The sequence below is a fragment of the Ochotona princeps genome, chromosome 13, assembly GCF_030435755.1.
Source record: "Ochotona princeps isolate mOchPri1 chromosome 13, mOchPri1.hap1, whole genome shotgun sequence".
Classification (NCBI taxonomy): Eukaryota; Metazoa; Chordata; class Mammalia; order Lagomorpha; family Ochotonidae; genus Ochotona; species Ochotona princeps.
In genome coordinates this window covers 61,435,491-61,460,278 of record NC_080844.1, presented here as the reverse complement: position 1 = coordinate 61,460,278, position 24,788 = coordinate 61,435,491, and the positions used below count along the sequence as shown (strand labels likewise).

At 47.2% G+C, this 24,788-nt stretch overlaps 1 protein-coding gene across 8 annotated transcripts in view; it reads right to left on the bottom strand.

Annotated features, from left to right (window-relative positions):
* PLPP4 (phospholipid phosphatase 4) overlaps positions 1-24,788 on the bottom strand; it is a 543,342-nt gene that overhangs the window by 189,259 nt on the left and 329,295 nt on the right. For 5 of the 8 annotated variants that reach the window (XM_058671852.1, XM_058671853.1, XM_004579773.3 and 2 more), the window contains 3 exons: positions 20,161-20,251; positions 15,157-15,220; positions 13,107-13,231 (listed from right to left, as the gene is read on the bottom strand). In XM_058671852.1, coding sequence (XP_058527835.1) covers positions 13,107-13,231; positions 15,157-15,220; positions 20,161-20,251 — 280 coding nt within the window. The remainder of the gene's footprint in view (positions 1-13,106; positions 13,232-15,156; positions 15,221-20,160; positions 20,252-24,788) is intronic. The other 3 variants (XM_058671856.1, XM_058671857.1, XM_058671855.1) reach the window with 3 other exon arrangements.

The following is a 24,788-nucleotide window of genomic DNA, read 5'->3' as shown; positions in this document are numbered from 1 at the left end:
GAAAAGCAAAGGCAAAATCAATAATAGGAAAGAGACAATATATAAAGAAAACAGTAAGACAGAAGTTTGATTTCTGAAGATGTGTAAAATTCAGGTAAAATTAATCAAGAAAACAATGGGAAAAATACAGATGTTAATATCAGAAACGGAAGAGCAACAACTACTCTGGGTCTAACACCTTAAAAGTCACTTTGAGACTCATAAAAATAACTTCATACTGATCAGGTTGACAAAACCTAGGAAAATATGTACCCATTACCCTAAAAACAGAGCTTATCAAAACTGACATATGTGGGAGCTATGCTTCTAGAATGCGAATAAGATCTCCAGGAAGCCAACTAGGGAAATACATACAGGTAATGCTTGTGTCTCTGGAAATGACCTTAAGGATGCGCAGCAAGTGAAGGACCCTTCTCCAAGGGGACATGCTCTGTTCCACAGCCGCACTAAGAATGCGTGACATGGGTGGCATCAGAAGCCCAGCTGTCCCCTCCCACAGCCCTCTTGTCTGATGCAGAGTGGGTGCAGCCCAGACACGGGGTTTCCTCTCTCCCCCAAGCTCCCCGTGAAGGCCAGGACATGCTTCTGTGAAGCACAAGCTCTCAGCTTTCTAACACCCTGAGAAGACCAGAGCTGCTGTGTTCCCGTTCCCATTCGTCCACTCTCCCCACGCCCCATGAAACCCCAGCACGGTTCAGTGACAGCCAGGCTTGACAACAAGCCCTGGATGCTCCCAGAGGAAACGGCTGCTGCGTTTAAAGCTGTGTGAGGAAGCTCCAGTCAAGCATGCGCTCACAGACAACGTAGCAAAAAAGACAGTTTAGAGGAGACTAACAGCTTTACTGGAGTTATAAAGTAGCTGTAGGCCAGCCAGTTTACCGTCAGGAAAGAGCCCAGAAAAGCTCCCCTGCTGCAAGACTAAATCCCAAACTTCAAAGACTGTCTCTGCAAAGGAGCCTGAATTTAATTGGATGAATCTGTGGCACAATTTGAGTCTCAGGGCACTATTAAAAATGACAGAGCAATATACTGATGGCACCAACAAGCCGGATGTGGTCAGGGATAAATGCAGTCGGAATCCTACTAAAACCACTGTCATTGCTGTAAGCTGTGCACCTGCTCTGTACTCTGATAACAGAGGCCTCACATTTAGGGAAACACAGACTTGCTGAAATAACACAGCCAGCAGCTAACCAAATAAGCAAATACGCTCTAAAATGGAGGGTGAGCTCAGCGTTTCCCTGTATTTCCTAAATTGTTCAACAACAACAACAACAAATAAGAAATACAAAGAAACAGAAAAGTCTAACCACTGTGCCAGTAGGGAAAGCAGGGAGCAGAAAGTGCCTCTAAGAACAATCAAATGCCAGATTTAATAGAGACTTTAGTCAAAGGAGATCTTTAAGGAAATAAGGGTGTGATGATAGTGCCTCATCCATATCGATAAAAGACAGAATTGATAGAGAGCCAAATGGAAAGTCTGAAATTGTAAAGTACCATAACTGAAATAAAAAATTCACCAAAGGGTCTCAAGAACAGAAATCAACTGCGAGAAGAAAGTATTCCAAAGAACATGGGGAAAAAAAATCACAGAAAAACAAACCATCTCAGAGGAACACAGAACACCTTGCAGCTTGCCATACACGCATAGTGGGAGCACCTGAAAAAGAGGCAGGCAAAATAAAGCAGCAGAAAAGAATATTCTAAGAAATAATGGCGGAAGTCCCTAAATTAACAATGTTAATGTTCAATGAACCCCAAGTAGACGCACACGCGTACAAACATAACAAAATGAGGACAGCTAAAGATATGGAAATTAGCAGAAGGCACCAACAGAAAAATAAGAATGTCATTTACAAGAGAACCCTGTCAAGATGAACAGCCACTTCTCATTAGGAACGAGTTTCAGAAAGGAACCGGACAATGTCTTTAAAGTGCTCATGAAAAACCAATCTGTCCATTGATGACGGTGAGATGGGAACGCGGAATACAGGCATTCCCGGAGAACTCACTGCGGCACACACTTCATAAGAGAGTAATCAGAAAGTCAGTCCTCAACCTGAAGAGAAGTGTTCCTGGAGAGTAATTTAAATCCCACAGAAATACCAGAGCGCAAATAAAGTCAACCACATTACTGCAAAAGACAGAATTATGCATATGTATTGCTGCTCCTTTCTTTGCTTTTTAAGAGATACACCTAGTTATTCGCAAAGCAGAGCAACAGAGGGAGGGACATGCACATACAGAGAAGAGAGACAGTGAGCGAGTTCCCTCTATTTGCTTACTTCCTACACAGGTTCAACTGCCAGGTCTGAGCCGGGGCAAAGCCAGGAGTCAGGAACTCCATCTGGGCTCTCTTATGGCCTGGTTCGGCCGCCTTCCCAGCACATCAACCGGAAGCCGGATGTGAAGCAGAGAATCAGGGCTTGATTTGACATTCAGATGTGGTTGAGCTTTCTCTTGGTCCCTTTTCCTTTTTTTAAACTGATGTGAACAGCAATCATCAAAATGCATATGTATGTAATTGTGTGGTTTGACCAATATGGAAAGGGTATGTGTGTTCATAATACAACGGGAGGTTACTGGGAACAAAGCTATGCAGAATCAAGGAAGTGACGCCAGATAGTAACTTGAGTGCACAGGAACAGAAACAGAAGACAGTGAGTAAGGAGGGAACTATCTGGGGCCAGAGCTGTGGCAGAGCCTGTAAAGCTGCTCCCTGTGGCAACAGCATTCCATATGGGCACAGGTTCCTATCCAGGCTATTCCATGCCTGATGCAGCTCCCTGCTGATGTGCCTAGGAAAGCAGCAGAAGATGGCCCAGGTCTTTGGGCCCCTGCACCTGTGTGGGAGTCCCAGACGAAGCTCCAGGAGGCTGGCTTCAGATGGCCTCAGCTCTGGCCATTGCAGCCCTCTAGGGAGTGAGCCAGCGGATGGAAGACTCCTCTCCCTACCACTCAGCCTTTCAAATACATCTTAAAAAATAAAAAAGTAAATGTCAGACTGTCTTTCATTTCCCTTAGCTTCTTTAAAACACACAAACTTATTAAACTAATAGCTACACCTGTATATTATTGGGTTTGTAAGATATAACTTGTATCAGTACGGTAACATAAAAATAAGGAAGAGCAATGAAAGTTATATAGGACTGATGTGACCTTGGGTGAGCAGCCAGTTTCTTAAGCGTGATGTGCAGAGTGCAGATGATGAAAGAAGCTATCTGGCTACATCAGAATGAAAATCTTTCGTTGTTGTTGTCACAAATCACATCATCTAGACAGTGAGAGCACAATCCACAGAGTAGGATGTAACAGCGAACCTATGTCTGTGATAGGAGACATGAAGCCAGAACAAACTCTGAAAGATCAACAATCAAAAGAGGCTCCCCTCCAAACACAAACCAGGCAGAGGACTTGCATGGCAAAAACATGCAGGGCCAAGGCAGAGGTGCGAAAGACCAACACAGGTGCTTGAATCATCAGTCTGGACTGAGCGAATGAAAGCGGAAGCAGAAGCCACTCGCATCCATGAGCAGGGCTCCAGCTGAAAACACACGAGGGAGGGAGGGAGCAAGCACACAGACCCCCGGGGAGAGGGTGCCACTGTTACCGGGGCCAGGATGACAGTTCCTCACATTCAAACATGGTGTTGCTCTACGGCCCATCATTTCCTTCCCGGCTTTATACCCAGAGGAAGGAAAACACACATCCACCTAGACACGTGGACATGTTCTCGGCAGGATTATTCATCACAGGCAAAGGCTGGAGACAGCTCCGTTGATTGATGGATACAGAAAGTGTATTCTATAAGCATCTGATGGAGCACTACCCAGTGACAAAGATCAGTGAGGCTTTGATCTGTATTTCACATCACGGACAAAAATTAATTTGAGCATACCTCAAAATACGAAGGCACTCTTGCAATTCAAGGGTAGGAGAAGGTTTACTTAGAACACACATGCCAATAACCACAAGAGGAAAAAAACTGATCAATCAGATGTAATCAAACATTTTTAAAAGCTGTTCCTCAAAGACATCATGAAGCACACACACTGGCAAGCAGCTGCTCCTGACGGGAGAAAATGTTCACGAAACATTTATCCAGCACGAGGCTCACAAACAAACAAAAACGGCAATGGACTAAGAACTCGATCTAATGCTAACAGCCGCTACGCGAACCACAGGGGGAACACACTGCCGGTCACCAAGGAAACCGCAGCCACACTGAGACGGCACTCCACACCCACCGAAGTCAAACCAGTGATTCCAAAAGTTGGTGAAGATAAGCAGAACTCCGGATGTTCCTATGTGGTCCATGGGAGATACGGATTTTGGCAAAAGCCTTGGTCATTTTTTTAATGGTTAAACTACATACTGATGAGTTTCCGTCAGGACGCCCGCAGCACCAGGATGGTGGGGGTAGTACTGATACCTTAACATTTGCGGTTAGATTCAAGATCTTCTTCTGTGTATTTTGATCATCTTTATTTTTTTTTAAGATTTACTTATTTTTATTGCAAAGTCAAATATACAGAGGGCAGAAGGGCCAGAGGGGAAGATCTTCTATCAGGTGATTCACTCCTCAAGAGGCCGCAACAGCTGGAGCTGCACCAATCCAAAGCTAGGAGCCTGAAGCCTCTTCCAGGTCTCCCACATGGATATAGGGTCCCAAAGTTCTGGGTCACCCTTGACTGCTTTCTCAGGCCACAAGCAAGAAGCTGGATGGGAAGCGGGGCTGCTGGGATTAGAACCTGCGTTCATATGGGATCCCGGCGTGTTCAAGGTGAGAACTTTAGCCACTAGGCTACCGCACCAGGCTCAATCATCTTTAATTTTCTCAGCAATATTTTTGTAGCTTTCAGTGCAGGAGAACACACACACACACACAAATTCTTTGAATACTCATATCCTCATTAAAATAAAACTTTAAACCCACCATTGCCTCACACAGATATTTAGCCAAGACGAAATAACAATCTTCAGTCACTAAACGAATTGCACACAAATGTTTATGGCAGTGTATCCACAACTAAATCACCAATCCAAATGTTTCTCAGAGATGGAACTGATAAACAGTGTGTGTGATACCCATTTGAAAGAGCTACATTTCTGCAATAAAAAGGAATAAATTACTGACATGTGCAATAACATAAATGAATTTTAAGACATTATATTGAGCAAAGGCTCCCAGACACAAAAGAGCACTGTGAGATCCCATTTAAATAAAGCCCTCAAGAGGCAAACCTAATCTCAAGTTTAGGAAAGACAACAAAACCCGAGTCACTGCTTCCCCTGAGGGGATGCTGGCTGGCTGTAAAGGGACAGAAAAGAACTGTCTTGTGTCATAAATGTTCCAAGATGTGAGCAGGAATATGATTCACTCAGGCTGTCCACCCGTAGAATGGACTGGCTACAGTCTATGCACCTCACTGTAAATTTAACCTGAAAATCATCATAATAAAAACTCGCCGTGGGCTGGTAATGATTAGAGGAAAAGAGAAAGTAAGATGTGAAGAGGGCTGACCCTGGAGGTTGAGAACCCTAAAGATATTCTGTTTGCTTTTTGTGTCTGACATTTTTTATAAGAAAAAGTAGGGGGCCCGGCGGCGTGGCCTAGCAGCTAAAGTCCTCGCCTTGAAAGCCCCGGGATCCCATATGAGCGCCGGTTCTAATCCCGGCAGCTCCATTTCTCATCCAGCTCCCTGCTTGTGGCCTGGGAAAGCAGTTGAGGACGGCCCAGTGCATTGGGACCCTGCACCCGCGTGGGAGACCTGGAAGAGGTTCCAGGTTCCCAGCTTCGGATCGGTGAGCACCCGCCGTTGCGGCTCACTTGGGGAGTGAATCATCGGACGGAAGATCTTCCTCTCTGTCTCTCCTCCTCTCTGTATATCTGGCTGTAATAAAATGGATAAATCTTTAAAAAAAAAAAGAGAAAAAAGAAAAGTTGGAAGGTGGGGAGAGATGGAGGCAGGAATAGAGTGAGTGAGGGAGAAACAAGGGAGGGAGAGAAGCAAGGAGGGAGGGAAGAATGAAGGGGAGGAAGGGAGGAAAAGAGTGAAGGAGTAACAGAGGGAGGGAAAGAAAAGAAGAGAGAGAAGAGGGAGAGAAGGAGAGAAGGAACGGAAGCTGGGAGAGCGGACAGAGGGAGAGAAGGAGAGGAGGAACGGAAGCTGGGGGAGCGGAGGGACGGAGGGAGAGAAGGAGAGAAGGAACGGAAGCTGGGGGAGCGGACGGAGGGAGAGAAGGAACGGAAGCTGGGAGAGCGGAGGGACGGAGGGAGAGAAGGAGGACAGAGGGCAGGCGGGTGCTGGACTTTAATGAAAACCTTTCATTGGACTCAGATCATTTTTTCCTAGAAATCAAATAATGAACCAGTTCTTTGAGGAAGAGTGCCTTGAATTAATCAAACAGCATCCATTTCTAAAAATATTCTATTTATTCAGCCCAGGAACCTGGAGTGTGGATAAATTTAGCACACAAATGATCGATTTCTTCCAAACACTTGCCTAATTATTCTAAGACACAGCTTCTTAGCCTGAACTCTACTGACCCTGCAAGCAGACAAGTCTGTGTGGTGGGACTGTCCTGGGTGATAGAGGGGGCCAGGCAGCCTCCCCAGCTTCCATGTGGCCTGCCAGCAGCATCCCATAAGCTAACTAGCTCTCCCTTTCTCTCTCCGTCACACACACAGTTTCCCAACACAGCTAAATGTCTCCTGGGGCCGCTGAGGGGAGGCAGACCCATCCCAAGGAGCACTACTGTCCTACCTCCTGCATCCTCAGCTGGCATGATGTCATCCAACAGGGGATGGAAACTGGCATTAAATCATTTGGAACCGAGTTAGGTGGGCTGCTGGCCAAGCTTCTTGACGCCCCTTGACGTGAAAGTGCACCTGGGAGCTTTCACTTTCAAGTGCATTTGCAAGTCAACAACAGATCTAAAGCACCAACAGTGCCTGCTGGGAATGAGGAAAAGCCATAGGCAAAGGCTCCATGGGTGGCCTGCAGAGGGAACCTGCTCCCTTGCATTCCCTGTCTAAAGCCAGCCTTCCAGTACTCCAGGGAGTCAGCACTTGGATAGAAAGACTCCACAGTGAGTGCAATCACTCCTCAGAACCCCTTGCACAGTTTCAGACGCCTGAGAAGAGGGAGCAGGGGAAGTGGGCGGGAGGTGCTCTTGTTTGCTGATATCCCTGGACGTGAGCCTGAACCTAAAAACGTTCACTTCTAACTTACAAGAAAAACCACAGAAATTAAACTGACCTCAGATACATTAAAACCAAATTTCTCCTGGATGCATCAATGACCTCAGCAGCTAATACTGTCTTACACCATTTTTAAAAGAAGAAAAGTGGTATTTTTCAAACTCCCCATCTACCAGAAAAACCCTTTGATAGAAATGGCTTTTATTCAATGATGCAAAACAAATGAATCTTGCAATTTCCTCTGCTTTCCTGATTTTTCTTTCCTTGCATGAAAAATCAGCCCTGCCACTCCAAGAAACCAGCTACTCTATAACACTGAGCATTTGTGCTTGATAGAGTACACTCCAGCATGGATGGTATTTTGTGATAACTTCTGAATTCATGATTAAAACCTAGATTCCTTCAGCAAAAGCAAATTCCCACTCCACAAAGACCTTTGCTCCACTCTCAAGAGTACTGTCATCAAAAATAAAATGAAGGGGCCAGCATTATGGCACAGTGGGTTAAGCTGCTGCCCATTGATGCCAGCATCCCATATGAGCACCAGTTCAAGCTCCAGTTGCTTTACTTCAATCTGGCTCTCTGTTAATGCACCTGGGAAAGCAGTGGAGGATGGCCCAAGTGCTGGGACCCCCACCACCCACATGGGAGACTCGGAGCATGTTTCAGGCTCAGCCCTGGTCAAGGAGGCTTTCTGGAAGCAAGCCAACAGCAGTCAGTCAGTGTGCCTCTCCCTTCCCTCTCTCCCTGTAACTATTTCCTCCAAATACATAAAAAAAAATTTTTAAATGAGCATGGAGACTGAACAAGAATTTAGCAACATATGGTCCCTAACGGTGGAGGAATCCAAACATTATAATATCTCTAACTGCAAAATTACACAGAGGGCAACAACAGAATGACAGTTTGTGTCAACTTGGTCACACTGGAGTGATCAGTTGCTTGGTCAGGTTCAGTCCAGATGATGCTGTAATAGTATCTTTAGAACTGATTAACATCAATGACCAGTTGGCTTTAAGTTAGCAAACCATCCTCCATTATGTGAGTGCATTGAGTCTCACCAAAAAAAAAAAAAAAAAAAAAAAAAAAAGCCTGAAGAAAGAAAACTCAGATTTCAGGCTAGTGTCATAGCATAGCTTCCACCTATAGCAGCATCCCATTTGGGCACTGGTTCAAGTCCTGGCTGTTCCACTTCCAATCCAGCTTCCTGCTTATGGGTTGGGAAATCAGCAGAGGATGGTTCAAGTCCCTGGGCCGCTGCATCCATGTGGAGACCTGGAAGAAATTCCTGGAACCCGCTTAAGTTTAGCTCAGCTCTGGCTTTTGCAGCCATCTGGGAAGTGAACCAGTGGATGGAAGATGTCTCTCCTTCTCTCTGTAAATCTGCCTTTCAAATAAAATTTTAAAAATCTCTTAAAGAGAAGACTCTGATTTCCCAAACAAGAAATCTCCACTATTTCCAGCTTGCTGGTCTACCGTACAGACTTCAGACTTGCCAGCCCCAACAATCTCAGGAATCAGTTTTTTAAAATGAATCTACATAGATGGATGGATGGATGGGTGGGTGGGTGGGTGGATGGACGGATGGATGGGTAGGTAGGTGAGTGGATATTCAGAGATTCAAGTACACACTCCACTGGTTCTATTTCCCTGGAGAATTACGACTGCACAAACTAGAACACAAACTGCACCTAGAAGTACCTGGATTCTTCCACAGTCTCTCTGAAGATGGGAAGCAGAAGGCAAAGTGGAAACTGCTGTGCAGAGTGGAAGGCAGACCCGTCCACCTGCCTACGCAGGGTCAGCCTGGTGACAATCCACCCACTCACCATACACAGCCCTGCAAAGCTTGAAAGCAAGACGCAACGCATGCTGCGAAAGGCAGGGTGAGCTGCAGCTCCGGAATGGGGAACTGAGTAGAAAGTCCCTACAGAAAGAAGCTGAACTTTCTACATTCCTTCCCTATTCTGCGAAACCTATGAGCATGTCCTCCCCAACTCCTAAAAAAGGAAGTTTATCCACCTGAAGTTCTAGGCTTGGAGAAAACAAGCAGCAGACATGGCTGAACAATCAGAAAATTAAAATGCTCAAGAAAATCATGGCCATGTGTGGCTATCCTTGTCCCCCTCACCCAAGTATCCACAAGAAGTTTGTTCAAGAAGAGTTTGTTGAGTCTTTGTTGGTCAGCCAGACCTTCAGACCTCTGTCAAAGAATGTGCCTCACAAGAAACGCCCTGTGTTTCGTCACAGAGGTTTTGAAAAATGAAACAGCCATGCCCACAATCTGAGTGCACTGGTCTGGTTTTAGCAACACTTAAAAAATATATTCTTGCTTATTTTAAAGGCACAGTCACAGAGAGAAGAAGGAAGCGAAGGTTTCTTGATATCTTGGCTTGGCATTAAAAACCTGTGCTAATTTATCTCTTAAACCTATCTCCTTCCTGGAAGTTTAATCACTAGCCATTCCAACACAGAGAAGGCAGTGAAAGTTCTCTTTTCCAAATACCTGCACGTGAAGCTCTTGGGTGGGAGGTACAAGGTTTTGTGATGTTCTAAACTCCGAGATTCTTTTAGGCTTGGAGGCAGTCTCATGCTCTTTGGACCCCTGACCTCTGCTTTTCAGTCCAGAGTGAGCTGGGCTGCCTTGCACAGCACAGGGATGTGAGTCTGCCACCTGAGCACTTCAGGCATCTGCTACTTGAATGCTTGCAGTGGCTGAAAAACAAGATCCTTTGTTTCGAAGAGGAACGAATGTTCTGAAATTTGGAGCAAGCCAGCTGTTCTCCAGGATGACATGGGCACAGAGTGCATCTCAGTCACCAATTATCTGCAAACAGTAAACACCCTGTGGACTTCACCTAGGGAGCCCTAGGTCCCGAATGCCCCCTCCCAGGCTAATCTACGAGATGGATGATTTTTAAGAATTTTCTTTAATCAAAATGGGATTCCAAGGAAGTCATCTTCTCTAACGAGCAGAGTCACACTGACTACGGAATTCGGAAAACAGCACTGATGGTGTTCAAGGAAGACACACAGCTCCCTTCAAGGTAATCACTGCCCTGCCCTAAACGGGGAAAGACAGATTTAAAAGAAGGCACACACGCGAGCAGACACTGTCAGAGCTTGGAGGCTGGGTAAAAATCTGGGTTAAAAAAAAAAAAGCAGTACACATCAGTTGCTTGGAAAGGTGCATCTGACCTAACACAGGCAGCCTCTGTTAGGAAACTCGGCTCAGCTGGACAGGCAGCCCTGCTGAACAAGGCTGTTGGGTCATTGGAAGGGAGAGTGTGAATCTAAGACCACATTGCAGAGGAAGCTGGCTGCTGGTCTCCGAGGTCCCACAGCCTGCCAGCCTGAGGTGCTTACAGGAGAGGAATCATCTTTCCGAGCTCAGACGCACCTGCAGATATTAAATTGGGCTACAGTCCTAGATCAATCATTCAAAAATCCAGAAGAAGATTTTTTCCAGAGAGTTTCCCTTGGTGCTTTTAGGATTCAAAGCCCCTTAAAGCTCAATCCTAAATCTTTTGGAGAATATGTCCTAAGCAAACAAAACAGAAGACCTACAAGGATGCAGATGGAGAGCAGATAGGACCTGACCCCAGAGAAGGAACCTTCCAGGTACCTTCAAATAGCATCTGCAGGGGCATCTCCAACAACAAGCAAATGACAAACAGAAGGCCCCCCAGCTTGCACCTACAATTCCTCCCACACTGTTGATTTCCCAGAGAAAACACAAACGTGGTGAGGAAGCAACTGCACATGGACATGATGCCTGAAGTCCTGGCCGTGCAGGCCCCTTGCTCAGCCGCCTTAGTGTGTGCTGTGAGCAGAAAACAGACATAGCTCTCCCCACAACTCTGACAAAGCAGCACTCTGACCACACAGTGAATTGTCTGCAGCCCCACTGCACCCAAGCAGCGCATGTCAGCTGGCTGAAAATCACAGCCTTCATATTCTCACAGAACTAGACACCAGGAGTCCAAACGCAAGGTGTTGGCTGGGCTGCCCTGCTCTGGGGACAGTCCCTCTCATGCCTTTTCCCCTTCTGCTGGCTCCCGGTATGCCTGGGGTTTACAGTCTGGAACACTCCAATCTCTGTCTCCATCTCCTCTTGGCCTTGGTCCTTGAATCTGTGTCTCAAACCTCTCTCTGCCCTTCTCTTATGGGGTGAAGGTCACAATTTCATCTTCAGACTCTAAACTTAATGACATCTTCAAAGGTTCTGCTTTCTTCCTCAACATGTAAAACAGCATTTTTTAAAATAAAAACACACCTAGAGGAATCATTAGTAGAGCCAGGTCCACACATCTACTTCCTACCTTCACATACACTCTGTGTGTGTGTGTGTGTGTGTGTGTGTGTGTGTGTGTGTGTGAGATGAGACACCTGAAAGTAATCAACAAATTTTCAGTACTAAAATTATTCTTCTAAATAAGATCACACCAATATTTTTCCAAAGATGAGGTTTTGGAGGGAGCCCCTTTTAACCCATGATAGTTTCCAACAAACCAGAGGAGAAAACTCATTATTTATTTAAATAAACATGGACCACAAACACTTCACTGCATTTAAGCATTGAATATCCCATGACACTATCTTGTCAGAGGGGAGCAATCAAGTTTATGAAGCCTGTGGAGCCTCAGTATTGCCAGAAGTCCTGTGTATAACACAAGAACAACCTGACCCAGCAGGAGTTACACTGGTGGATGCTTAGTCATTTACAGCACTTGGCATCCCAGGAGATTGTGTTCAATAGCTCTGGGAAAAAATGTCCAAGAGCCACCACAGTTATTTCTTGATGTGGCCGCCATGTGGATGAGTCTTAGGTGTTCAGAAAAGACTAAGCACGCTTGCCAAAGGTAAACAATAATTAGACCCCTGGGGAACCGGGGGCTTCCCATGATGGCAAGAGCCTGTTCTGTCCCACCCAATGAGTCACATGGAGACAGTATTTTTCCAACTACTCCAAGCATCCCCCACTTAAATGCACGGTCTGCTATTCTGTGTAGACTCATCAGGGTGGGAGCCATGTCATCACTGTGTCCCCAACAGCTGGCCCAGTGCTTGGCCCCTGTATGATTCCATAAGCACTGATGGCAAGCAGGAAAATAAGAACCAGGATGAACACTCCTGCTTTGGTTATAACTAACAACATGGAGTGTTGCTGAGAGTTCAATTCACAACTCTAGGTGCCTTCTGCTTGCTGAGTGCATTAAACAAGGTGAGGTATGATGCACTGGGGCACAGCAGGTGTTCCAGAAACATTAGGGGCCACTCCCACTATCCTAGTCCTCACCCCAACAGACGGTGGAGAAATTCTTGCTGCCATGTTCAGAGCAGGAACACAAGTGCAGAGAAGCAAGGTCAGGGAGCTGCAAGTGGAAGAACCAGCATGGATCCCAATTTGAAGACCTGTGTCCTCTCTACTAACTACAGCACTCCTGCCTCCCGTTAGCCAGTCTCCCCTGCTGGGCTGGTCCTAGCTCGCATATCTATAGTCAGACTCCATGCTGGGGTACACATGTACATATATATGAATGGGCATCCATACATATGTGTACACATGTTTTGTATTTTTTTTTAAGCACACACACTCCTTCACTAAAGACATAAAACGAACACTGACCTGAACACCTAAGATCCTAGGGAAGGTGATCATTTCCTTGCATGTTAGTTTCCCAAAACATCCCACCCAGGAGTGAAGGGTCACACGTGCCCCACAAGCGAGCTCACGCAAGTGACATACACAGTACTTTGTAAATGCTAGAACCTTCATGTGTGATTACCTTGTGTAGAGTGTCTTGTTTCTAACTTAACCATTCTACTTAACACTCCCACACCAGCAGTGCTGAGAACACACCATCTGGGGAAGGAACAGCGATCCCCACCACAAACTCACAGGAGGAGTGGATGCTGGGGAAGCTTTTGCGGCCCTCGGACACCAGGTCGGGGTCACCCGTGCAGTGCATTTCTGAATTCATCACTCCATCTGGAAAGCAGCGGTAAAAGAAATCGGGGCGAGGTCTACAAAAGACACCAGGGACATTTTCAATATAAAACGCTGCCATCGCGAGCAAGCCCCCAGCTGCCCCCAGTCTCCTCCCAGATGACCCCAGCTCCTTCTTCAAGCCCCCTTTTGCCATCAACCCTGGGAAAGGCTCAGGCCTCGGGGCAGAAAATTCTGAGCGGGAGCTCCCATTTGCCACTTCCCAGTTTCGTGACTCTGAGCATCTCACAGTCTCATTTCCACAACTATAAAGGTCTATGTCAATGTCTGCCCAAAGGTGAGGTCCTGAGGACTGACCCCATGACTTACAGGAGGCTCCCATGGGACCAACAGTCCCTGCAACAATCTACAGCTCCACCAACGCAGAGCCTGCTTCCACAATCCAAGATTCCAGCTCCCTCATGTCACTGTACTCTCTGCGTTGAGTGGCCTGCATCCAAAAGCAAGTCTCGCTGCGGCTCTCTGGGAACCCCAGAGTGCAGACAACAAAGGCACTCAGGTGGCTTTCCTGATCTAGGCAGGGAGGTCCCTGGGGAAAGCTGGGTGTCTGGGAGGTTGAGCCTTCTGTAGCAACACAACACCCATGGATCGAGTTCTTACTGGGCTACAGTACTTCCTGTACCAGATGAGTCTCCAAAGAGTCACCTGACATACAGCTGACTTATCTCACTTTGCCAGGGTTGGAAGGAAGGCTCAGGAAGACTACACTCCTCCCCAAGGTCATGCACAACAGTGAGTGGCAAAGACAAGCTCAGACACCCAGTGGTTGGGTCCTTGCACCTACACACTTCTCCACATGACGTCTACTGACACAAGTGATGATTCACTTGCCCACTGATGTGTGGTTGTCACCTCACAGATCCTACAACTAATGTTGCTGAATGCCTGTCCTGGTCTAGTCCATGCTAATGCCATAGCCCTTTCTCTGTGTGTTCCCAGGCATAGTTCACAGACATCCCCAACACTACCCACTCTGCAATCCAGGTGGGACCTCAATAAACTCTCAAAGCTGTGAGTGCACTGCCTCTCCCCTACTCAGCCAGTATTTCTGCAAGTGTGGGTATCCACCTGCCAAATCAGAACCTCAGAGGGGTGAGACCTGAAGCTCAGTGTTTTAAGCACATTGAGTTGGAAGAACAGGGTAGCACCAGCTCAGGCACTACCTAATTTTTACCCATCTTCTACCCTCTTGGTGCCAGGCCATCATCATGCACCAATTAGATGATAAACGCTGAGTTTCTTGGAGAGGGTCTAACTCATCCACAGTCAACAGCTAATCAGGGTCCCAGTCAAGTCTTGAATTAAGGTCTTGGGACTGCCAATTTCTACAGAGATTGGTTCTATTCCAGAACAGCCAAGGGAGAAGGAGAAATGGAGAACAGAATACGTTTCCCAGTGGACCTCAGACAAATGTGCCAGAGGCCAAAGCTTGCATGTCAGCCCAATGCCTCAGTGCAAAGAGAACAATAAATATTTAATTTCTGTAATTTCACTGATTCCCTAGACGCTCTCACTAGCAAGTGAGCAGGTGTCTGTGAAATCCCTGGGTACCCGCAGAGGAAGGACCCAGAGATGTGAGAGGTAGACATAGGTCCACAAGAAAGTATGAATGAACTTCAAACAGTTTATGGAAAACAGAAGTAAAGGAGAAACTTATTCGGCTGTTTAAAAATTTGAAATATGTGCATAGTTTTTATAAAACATTTTTCCCATAAACTTTTTTGAAGATGACTCAGATTCTTCATGTTTGACCTCCTGCTAAAACAAAGAGTTCAGAATTTAAGACAAGATCTATGTGAAAAAGCGAATAGCCTAGAAGGACAATTATTTAAGGGGAAAACAGAAAAGCTCAGATCCATCCCCTCCAGTGTCCCCTGGCCAAGGCTCCTATGCAGATGACCTTGTGTGATTTAGTCACCACTTACTTCTTCGAGGAACTTACCTTCCCACTATTAATTTAATAGTGTTTGTGCAGACTCCATTCAAAGCAAGAGCCAAGGACACCGCTACAAAACAAAACAACAGACAGAAAAATAACCAGCCAGCTCTCAAATCAAGATCACTACCGTCACTGTTATATCATGAGGCTATGTAATTGAGGACCAGAGAGATACAAACCAGGAGTATAAAGGCAGAGGAAAACTTGGGTTGCTGTAGAAATGCACCGCTAGGACAGACCTGGCAGAGTGACTCGTAAAATTCTATGCCCCTATGACCTGAAATTTATCCCTCCTCCTGGACTAAGATTTTCAACATGATGGAGAAGCTCATACATCATCTTCTGGCTTGATATGAATAGATTTAATACTGCACAACATAGAATTTCTTCTGCTGGGAGCAAGAAACAACTTGTTTTATTTCCCCTGGCAACCTTCTCAGAGATCACCACCCTTACTGCTGACTCATCACCAACTGACAACTGTCCATTTGCCACCAAAGACAGTGGAGAGGCCAGGAGCCTCTTTCAGCTTCGAGGTTTACCCAGATAAGCTTGCCCAGGTGCTGCATTTAGCATCTAAAACAGAAATAACTTCTGGCATGTGTTATGTTAAAGTATATGGCAGCACATGGTCCTCCTCTCTAAGCAGCTTGGAAAGAATTTTCTGGATCAAATGGAGATCACTCAAAAGGTGTAGGTGACATGAGTCACAGAGCTTTCCCTAAAAAAATTTTTTTGCATCTCTCTCCTGTGGCTTTTTAAGAGAGCACAAAAAGCACAGTTATCACCATCAATGTGATGGAAGGTCAAATGCCTTGCGTAAAAGCAATAAAAACCTACTGAAGTTGCATTCTGTTGCTCTGTTGAATAATAAAGCATGTGAGTGACTGTTTCCCTTTGGCAAATATTAACTATTCAATAGCAGCCGAGATCTGTGTAGGGATTTGGCATGGTGGGGGCATTTTTGGGAAGCAGCTGCTTAGAGCAATGCATAGCCATGAAGAGAGAAAAATGTGTTGCTTTACAAGCAGACAATATTCCAATATGACCAAGTGGTAACCAAGGGCACAGGGCCAGAGATGGGATAAAACCTACCTGCTTTTAACAGAGAGGGTATACCTAAGAAGCCGTTGAACTTGACGGGACAATAAGATGCTGGACTCTATGTTTGGTATACGCTTGCAATGGGGAAATCTCAACTGAACTTGAGCTGTGGTTATGCAACAAGGTGGAGGAATCCACCATGGTGGGAGGGTTTGGGGAGGGGTGGGGAGAACCCAAGTATCTATGTAACTGTGTCACATAATACAATGTAATTACTGAAGTTAAATAATAAATAATTAAAACAAAACAAAAAAAAAAACAAGTTATCAGAGGGAGCGAAGACTGGAGGGATATCTCCACATACACATGCCACCAGGAAACACATCTCCCACATGCGGAACGGGAAGCCCCCAGCAGCAAAGGGCTCCACAGCCAGTGCACACAGCAGGAGCCAGCACATGATGGCCCCCGAAGCACTAACCAGGCCACTGGGGAGGCACATATTGGGAGCTGGCACAGAGAAGCCTGGCATTCTGCACACACAGACCCCTCCTTCCTCCAAGTGGCAGCTTCCCTCCATGCTCAAGAGCTCAGTGAGGTGCTAAGGGGAAGTGCAGGCAGGAGGGCTCACTCTCTGCACCATCATGGCTGCATTTTTATCCCTAGAACAGGAGGAGATGACTGTGGTCTTTACCCTGTTGGACTTGGCCTCGCAGATCTTTACTGAGGCTATTCCTATCCATTTCTGAGCTGAGGCTGAGCACAGAAAAGCTCCCCAGATGTGAATTTTACTAGCTGTGCTCCCATGGCCCTCTTAAATCTTGGTGAACTCCACCAACAGCTATATCAACCCAGAACATACCTCCAGCTCCTGAGCCTGCTGGGCTTAGTACAGCACACAGAGTTCCTTAAAGACTTTGAAGTAGCTTTGCGAGTGTGGATGTTATGTAGCAATCAACACCATGTGCTTCAGAGAGACACAGAATGGCAGGGAAACCAGAGTGAGGGTGTTTGCTGTGGAAGGCATGCCAGAACCAAAGCATAGGCCTCTTGCTGACACCAGAGAGAAAGCTGTGCTAAGACTGGAGACGCAAAGGAACAGACAAGCAGGGAAGTCTTGCTGAAGAACAAGGACCCAAAGTCTGGCTCCTATAGGCTGTTGTTATAGCATCCCAAGCACTTGGGTTTGAAAGAAGACTCAGCAAGACATACTACACTGCTGATAGAAACATCCACAGCAGCATGTCGCAGGTACGGGCTTGTACATACTCTTGGTTACAAGCATTCCCGAGGCTCTGAGGGCTTGCGTCACCACTCCTATCGGTGGGGCAAATACATCCCTTGGCCTCTCTGTCCGGGGCTCCCAACCGTGCAGACCTGGACGCCCTGCAGCCTGGAGTCCTCAAGTCCTCAGGCTGCATGGGGCAGACTTCGCTAACGCAGCACCAGCTGCGCAGACATGGACACCATACACATACAGGCCAAGGAAATACTCAGGATTCAAGTTTGGGAGCCAAGGTTAAAGTCTACTGAAGACACCTGAGTTAAAAGGGGAGGGGCGGGATGGGCTGAGAAATCAATCTACCCACTGAGAACGTGTTGGGATTCACACAGGATCGAAAAATGTGTACCTCGTGTTCTGTCCTTGCTTTCTGATAACACCCTCCCACACCCACTACTCCAAAGGTTCCCTAAAAGCAGTGCTTTAAAAAAAAGTCTGTGCACAATGGGAGGCTCTTCATCATTTTTACAGGACAGACTCTCATTTATTTAGGCAAACAGAACATCCAATAACTCTACCTTCTTGGTTAATACAGAAGAGGCAAGGTGTGGTGTTCCACGCTGAAATGTCACCCTCAGGGAGATTTAGCTGAGAAGAGAAAGGTCTGGAGAAGGTAGCTGTGAGCTACTTACTGCCATCATGACAGGCTGACTCCAGAAGCCAGCAGTAAATTGCAACCATAACCATGAAAGACAGTTCTTACCCACAGCCATTTGTCGTGGGACTCCGTGCCAGGACAGCTACTGAATAAAAGTAAAACAAAGGGATTCCCAGGCCAACAGCAAGGATCCCCTCCCCCTCCCGCCCCGCAGGCTGTTAGGAACCACCATGCTATCTGCCTAAACACTGCTGGCTGCTTGCGTCTCCTGCGGAAGGGTATCTATGCCCTTATAAAAACCAACTTCACTTCAGCTAAGAAGATGGAACTTGTGTGATTAGCTCTCTAAACCACAGATGGGCAGCTTCGGGCACACATCTAACCTCAGAGAGGCGTCTGCAACCAGACAGTCTGGACCTGGTGTCTCAAGTGCAGGCATGAGCTAAGTCAGAGTCTCAATCTAGGAAGTTTGGACCAAGTTTGGGCCTGGTGTCTGGCACGGACACTGGTGTAGAAGCAGCCACCAGTGTAAGCCCAAACCTCATGCAGAGCAAAGGGTGGGTAGTAGAAACCCAGTCCATGCAGCAGGGCTGGGCTGGGAGAGGAGGGAGGCATCTTAGAGACCAAGATGGTCTTAGGCCAGGCCTGGGGGTCATCTCTTGCTGGCCAGCCCTCTTACCCCATGTGGTGTCTCTCCACATTTCCCTAACATTCCTGGATGTCTATGATACTGCTTGTGCTAACCCTGTACTAACTCCTAATTTGTCTGAACTAATTTGAGAGAGATTCTGTCCAACTAAACAGAGCCTAAGTAAAACTGGGTTATTTTTGGAAATGTTCTCTGTGTGGCTTTGAAGGCAAGAAATTGGGCCCAGCGCAGTAGCCTACATGTGCTAGGATCCCATATGGCACCGGTTCTAATCCTGGCAGCCCTGTTTCTCATCCAGCTCCCTGCTTATGGCCTGGGAAAGCAGTGGAGGATGTCCCAAAGCCTTGGGACTTTGCACTCGTGTGGGAGACCCGGAGAAAGCTCCTGGCTCCTGGCTTCAGATTGGCACAGCTCTGGCCATTGCGGCCACTTGAGGAGTGAATCAATGGATGGAACATCTTTCTTTTTTGTCTCTTCTGCTCTCTATATATCTGACTTTCCAATAAAAATAAATAAATATTTGAAGGCAAGAAGCTCCTTGCCGGCCTCCCAATCCCTAGATTTAGCCCTCATACAATTCTCTTTCCCAAACACTTTATCTGGCTACATTTTCATTTTCTCAAACCCCAGTAAGGAACACACTTTTGAATGGGGGATCTCATTTTTCCCAGATTTACTATCTTGCTGATTGGTAAGTTCACATACAAATTGCAAAAATGAAATCTGAGGATGAAGACTTGGATTAGTTATGTAACATGTAAAAAAAAAGACAAACAAAAACAAAACAAAAAATCAATGTAATTCAATGTGCCCCCTGGTCAAAACACCGAGAACCTGCTGCAACAAGGCTCGTTTGAGTTGCTAAACAGCCAGTACCTCTACTCAGTATCTGATTGATCCCTGGAATGCCAGTGCCTCGTCACAGACACAGATGACTCTGCTGGGGGTGGGGTTTCTCACAAGGGCATCACCACAGCTGGCTTCTCTTGGCAACAACTGCTTCACCGCCTACCTGCCCCCAAACTGGAGATGTGTGATGTGGTTGGTTTCCAGTTTTATACTTGCTTTTTCCCATTTTTGCCTTCAGGCAATGTTTATTTCTGAATTGCTCATGATGGAAGCCCAGTGGCCATGCATGTGAGGTTGGACACCGGGCAGTGACCGCCGCTGTTGCCTTTACTGCCGACAGCCACCCTGTCCCTGTGCCTACAGCACAGATGTCCACTGTGCTTTAACTGTTGTTCAGAATCATGGACAGCAAAGTCTTACTCCCTTACTTGAGTACACATTCGCTCTTACAGTTCATTTGCATCTTGTTTCTCCCAAGCTTCATTTGACCCACATAAGAGCTGGGTGCAACTGAGATTTTTTAACATGTCATAATTTAATTAAGTTGAGCCCCATCCCCTGAAGAAGGAACTGCGAGTACTCTACCTAAGAAGGCTTCCTTAATTTCAGTCTTGTCTGTCCGCCGGATAATTTTCACCACACAAATAACGGCCAAGGGTGTGAGGAATGAAATTGCCTGGAAGAGATCACAAATAATCCCTTATGAGGACATCAGTTTGCTATCAGAGGGTTGATTGGTCATTAGTTCCAGTTAGCTTCATTTCAACTCACTAGCTGAAGGACCTCACTGAACTCCTGATCTCAGACAAAGTAGGGTGATTAATATTCATATGGGGCAGCTACAGACATGTGAGAAACTGTAGGTAATAACTGAATGGCAATTGCTGGGAGTCACGTTTAAATGGGGACTCCTTCAACAGAATAGTCCCAAACTATGATGACTCATTAGAGTCAGTAACTCCCATCAGTGTCCTAGGGAAGGGCTGGATAACCATTGGCCTCCCCTTCTCATCTCTCTGACAACTTGAGAGCATGGGGGACCTGGGGCTAATTTATTCATTTTACTGCCCTTTTGTTGAATATTCCCTTCTTACCCAAGCAGAAATCAGTCTCCCCTCTTCCTTTCCTCCACACAGATGTTCAACACAATTACTGAATTAAGCTGGTGGCACCCAGAGGTAACCGACATTCATTACAAACCCAATGATGAGGCACTATCTATACAAAGGACTCAAAGGACGCAAGCCCAGAAGCCCCTTTGCTGAAGGCATGAACTTGGAAAGGTGAAGTTATCAATATTCCGTGTCTTCTGCCCTTGCCCCCTTACCGGATACTCCTATATCTCCGTGCCTCTACAGCAGCAGGTGCCATGGTAACCAGCAAATCAATCCTCCTGCTTGGCTAACCACCCACAGCCTTTTTATTTAATGGTTCACGTTTGGACCACTTTTGTCTACAGGCCCATACAAGCAATGGAGTAGAAGGCAGGGGATAAGGCTCTAGGAGATGGCTGTGGATATGTATGCAGCTATTAGCTGTGGATGTGACTGTTTGGGATGTGTGTGTGTGTGTGTGTGTGTGTGTGTGTGTGTGTGTGTGTGTATGTCCAACCACCACCAGTGGACAGAAAGTCCCCCACTGCCTTTTGGGGAGGTGGCTGCTCCTTGTAACTTTCTCATCCCTACTGTGAGTATAATCACTCTGAGTTGTTTTCTGACCAGCTAGAAGACACATCTGCTTGTCCTAGGACCTAAGCTCCGGGGATACACTCCTGAAATCTGCTGATGGTTCCATGACTGCCTCCTCCAGGCCCCAGGACCAAATGCCATAACCAAAGTGCCTCCTGAAGACTTTCCTGATGAGCCTCCTAAAAGCTGCCAAAGAAAATCCCAGAGCAGAATGGAACTGACCAAACAGGAAACATGAAATATCAGGCAGGAGACGCAAAACTCGAAGTCCAAGAGTGACTGCGACAGTGGTCAACAGAGTCACCTAGGGACTCCCATCTGGTGCCTTGGCGGGGGAGAGGGGAGTGTCTTAGCTCCACCTGCTTGCCTCAGAATGCTTGTTCGAACAGGATCCCTGCTCTATCACCTCCAAGAAGCCAGACTTAATTTAATCCAATTTACAACTTTCCTAGGTAGAAGCATTTGGCATCTTTTCTAAAGTCAGTGATTAGCTGCCTTCTGAGCCTGGCAGAGGGGATTGGGGGCGCGGGGGAGGCTGCCCATCTGAAAGCTCTGAGGGCAAAGTGGTTTAGTTCCCACCTCAGTACGGCTGCAGCAGCAAAGACTGTGTGCTGTGTGTGCCCCTGACTGTGTGTGATTGTGTGACTGTGTGCACTGTCTGTGTTTGAGGGTGTTCTCTGTGAGCAACTATGATGCCTACCTGCACAACTGCAACTGTGTAGATCTCTGTATGCCTGCTTGTGTGTGCTGTGTGTTCCCATGTCTCTGTATGCATGTTTGTGTGTGCTGTGACTATGTGTGCTATATGCTTGTGTGTTCCTGTGTGTCTCTGCATGCCTGTCTGTGTGTGCTGTGTGTGACTGTGTGTTCCATGTTTCTCTATGCCTGTCTGTGTGTTGTGTATCTGAGTGTGCTTTCTGTGTGATTGTTGTGCCCACGTGTGTGCTGGGACTGTGTGTAACTGTGTGTGGCTGTATGGTGTCTCTCTCTGTCACCCTGACACCACTAGGGGTCTGGTCTCCTTCATTCTTCCTGGATATATACATACCTGCTATATCCTTGGGCGGCAGAGCTCTAATCAGAACAGAGATGTGCTTATTCTTACCATCTACCCCCTTCTAGGCAAATATTTTCAGCTGGGAGTTAGAACCAACGGTGAGCCCAGAAGCTAACACTTAGGAAACAGCATCCTAACAGGGAGCAAAGCAACTCGGGGCCAAGCCAAGTGAACTGGGCAAAGTCTGAGCCAGTGCCCAGCTGATCACCCTTGACGAAGGCCCAGAGAAGCACCCCTGGCTGTCTGAACCAGAGGAGAGGGCGGCAGACACAGGGGTGCCAAGGGCTCAGTGCCACCTCTGTGCAGGTGTGCAGAGGGCAGACAATCACGGGTAGGCCAAACTTCCCCAGGGACAGATTCCCTGTCTGTCAATGTTCTCCTGGCTAAAGGGAAGTTCAAAAAATCTTAGAACAAGTCTAAGATGTGTGTTCCAGGCTTACAGACCAGTTTTGAGAGAAAACAAGGAATACTAGTCAAACATTGCTGCAAGTTCGCCTTCTCTGGGCTTGAGTGTGTCCACAGGGACACACAGAGGGACAACAGTGGCCAGCAGGGACGGAGCACCTGCTACAGGCTGTACTCTGTTGGAGGCACTTCACACCATGTAGCTCATGCTGTCCTCACAGTAGGCTCCTTACTTACTGGACAGGAAACTAAGGCACAGAGAGGTTAACCCACCTGCTGAAATTCCCACCGTTAATATGCGATAAAGTAATGAAGGATCCCCAGGCTGCCAGAATGAGGCTCTGCATGCCCAACCACAAGGTTGGAGCAAGTCCCGCCTTGGCAGGTGAGAAGCACTGTCCCCGGTGTGTCAAATGCTTTTTTTTCTTTTTTCCAGCTGCAGGAGGCAGGCAAGGAGACAATGTCCGGCATGCAGACACATCACAGAAACGTTGGCACCAGCCATCCTGGATGAAGCTCCTGCGTGTCAGGGGTTCTCTTCAGATCCATCTATTCTAGCTGCTCTGTTAGGCATCATGGCAGCGCCAAGGAAAAGGTAGCACTCCCAAAGTTTGGAGAGAGAAGCGAACGCACAAAGGCACAGCGACTAACACTAGAACCCCAGGACTGGGCTACCACATGCCTAGATCTGAGTCATGAACTCAGCAGTCCCCCTTACCCATCAGCTTCATTCTCCAGGTAGGGAAATTAAGGCTGGGATGATGTACAAGCATGCCATTCCTTCACGTACTGATGGCACCACATAGCACCCAGGCAAAGACAGTACCTTGAAGTCGGTAAGCAGGACCCAGCGCATGGTCTGTTTTGTGCCCTAATTCCCCAGGCTGGGAACCCAGAGCTGCAGACAAAATACGTGGAATGGACTCACATTAAGGGGACCTGGGTTCAGGCCCCAGTTCTGGGTCCCTGAAAAAAGGCGTTTAACCTCTAAAATGTGACCGCTTCCTCCTCTAGTACACTGCTCCTAGCCAAGTCTCGCCAGTAGAAAGGGACTCGCTCTCAGCCGCTGACTGCTTACGCATGACACATAGAGTGAAGTGCTAGGGACCCAGGCACCCTGCACACCCTGGGAGGGTCATGCCATCAAAGCCCACCTTCTATAGACAAAGCCACCGAAGCACTGAGCCAAAGCAGTCACTCCAGAGCCCACGCCCAGCGGCCAGCAGCAGAGTCCAGCAACATGGCTCCAAACTCCTTTTGCAGTCTTTCCCTGGATAGATGGCAGACACACAAGCCACACTACACCAAACCAGGGAACTGCATCCTGTGACCAGACAGAGGGAGCCAGGTAGCCCAGGCTCCAGCCATCTGTTTCCGTTCCCTAAGTGACCAGTGTCTCCAACCATGGCCAGCCCACGTGCATCCACTTGTGAACCCCCAGGGAAAACGCCTTCGAACCCTGCCATCACTGCACTTAGAAGGTGGGTGACCCCCGTGTTGCCCCAGAGACTTCTGGGGAAGGAGGTGAGGATGCCAGGGACTCCTAGGAGCCAGAAGGGATTAAGGCCCGGATGTTAGAGAAGAGCTTGTCACCTGGGGTTCCTGCAAGTCAGCGGCAACAATGCCTGCAAGGGTCTTTGCTTCTAGAAGCAGACAGAAAGGTATGCTATGAAGCAACAGTGAAGACGGCTTCAGGACATACAGACACTTGGCAAGAGCCTGTTGGGATAAACAACGGCTTTCCCTTGCAAAGGAAAGAGGATTTACACAAAGAGTCTGTCAATTAAGCTGCCTATCAGGAGCTCGGCCGTCTCCTCTCCTCCCATCCTCCCCAAAACTGACTTCACTGCTGTCTTCCTCAGAAACATTCTATCCCATATGAGGAACCCCCACTACCAAGTCCCCACGTGCAATACCTTCTATAAGGTAAACCTCCCGGACACTGCCTGCTTGGAGTAAAAATGGGCAAGGACAAAGGACAGGTTTTAGCTAGATTTCTTTTTGAGATTTGTTTTTATCTGTATGAGAGAGGAGAGAAATCCTCTACTGGTTCACTCCTCAAG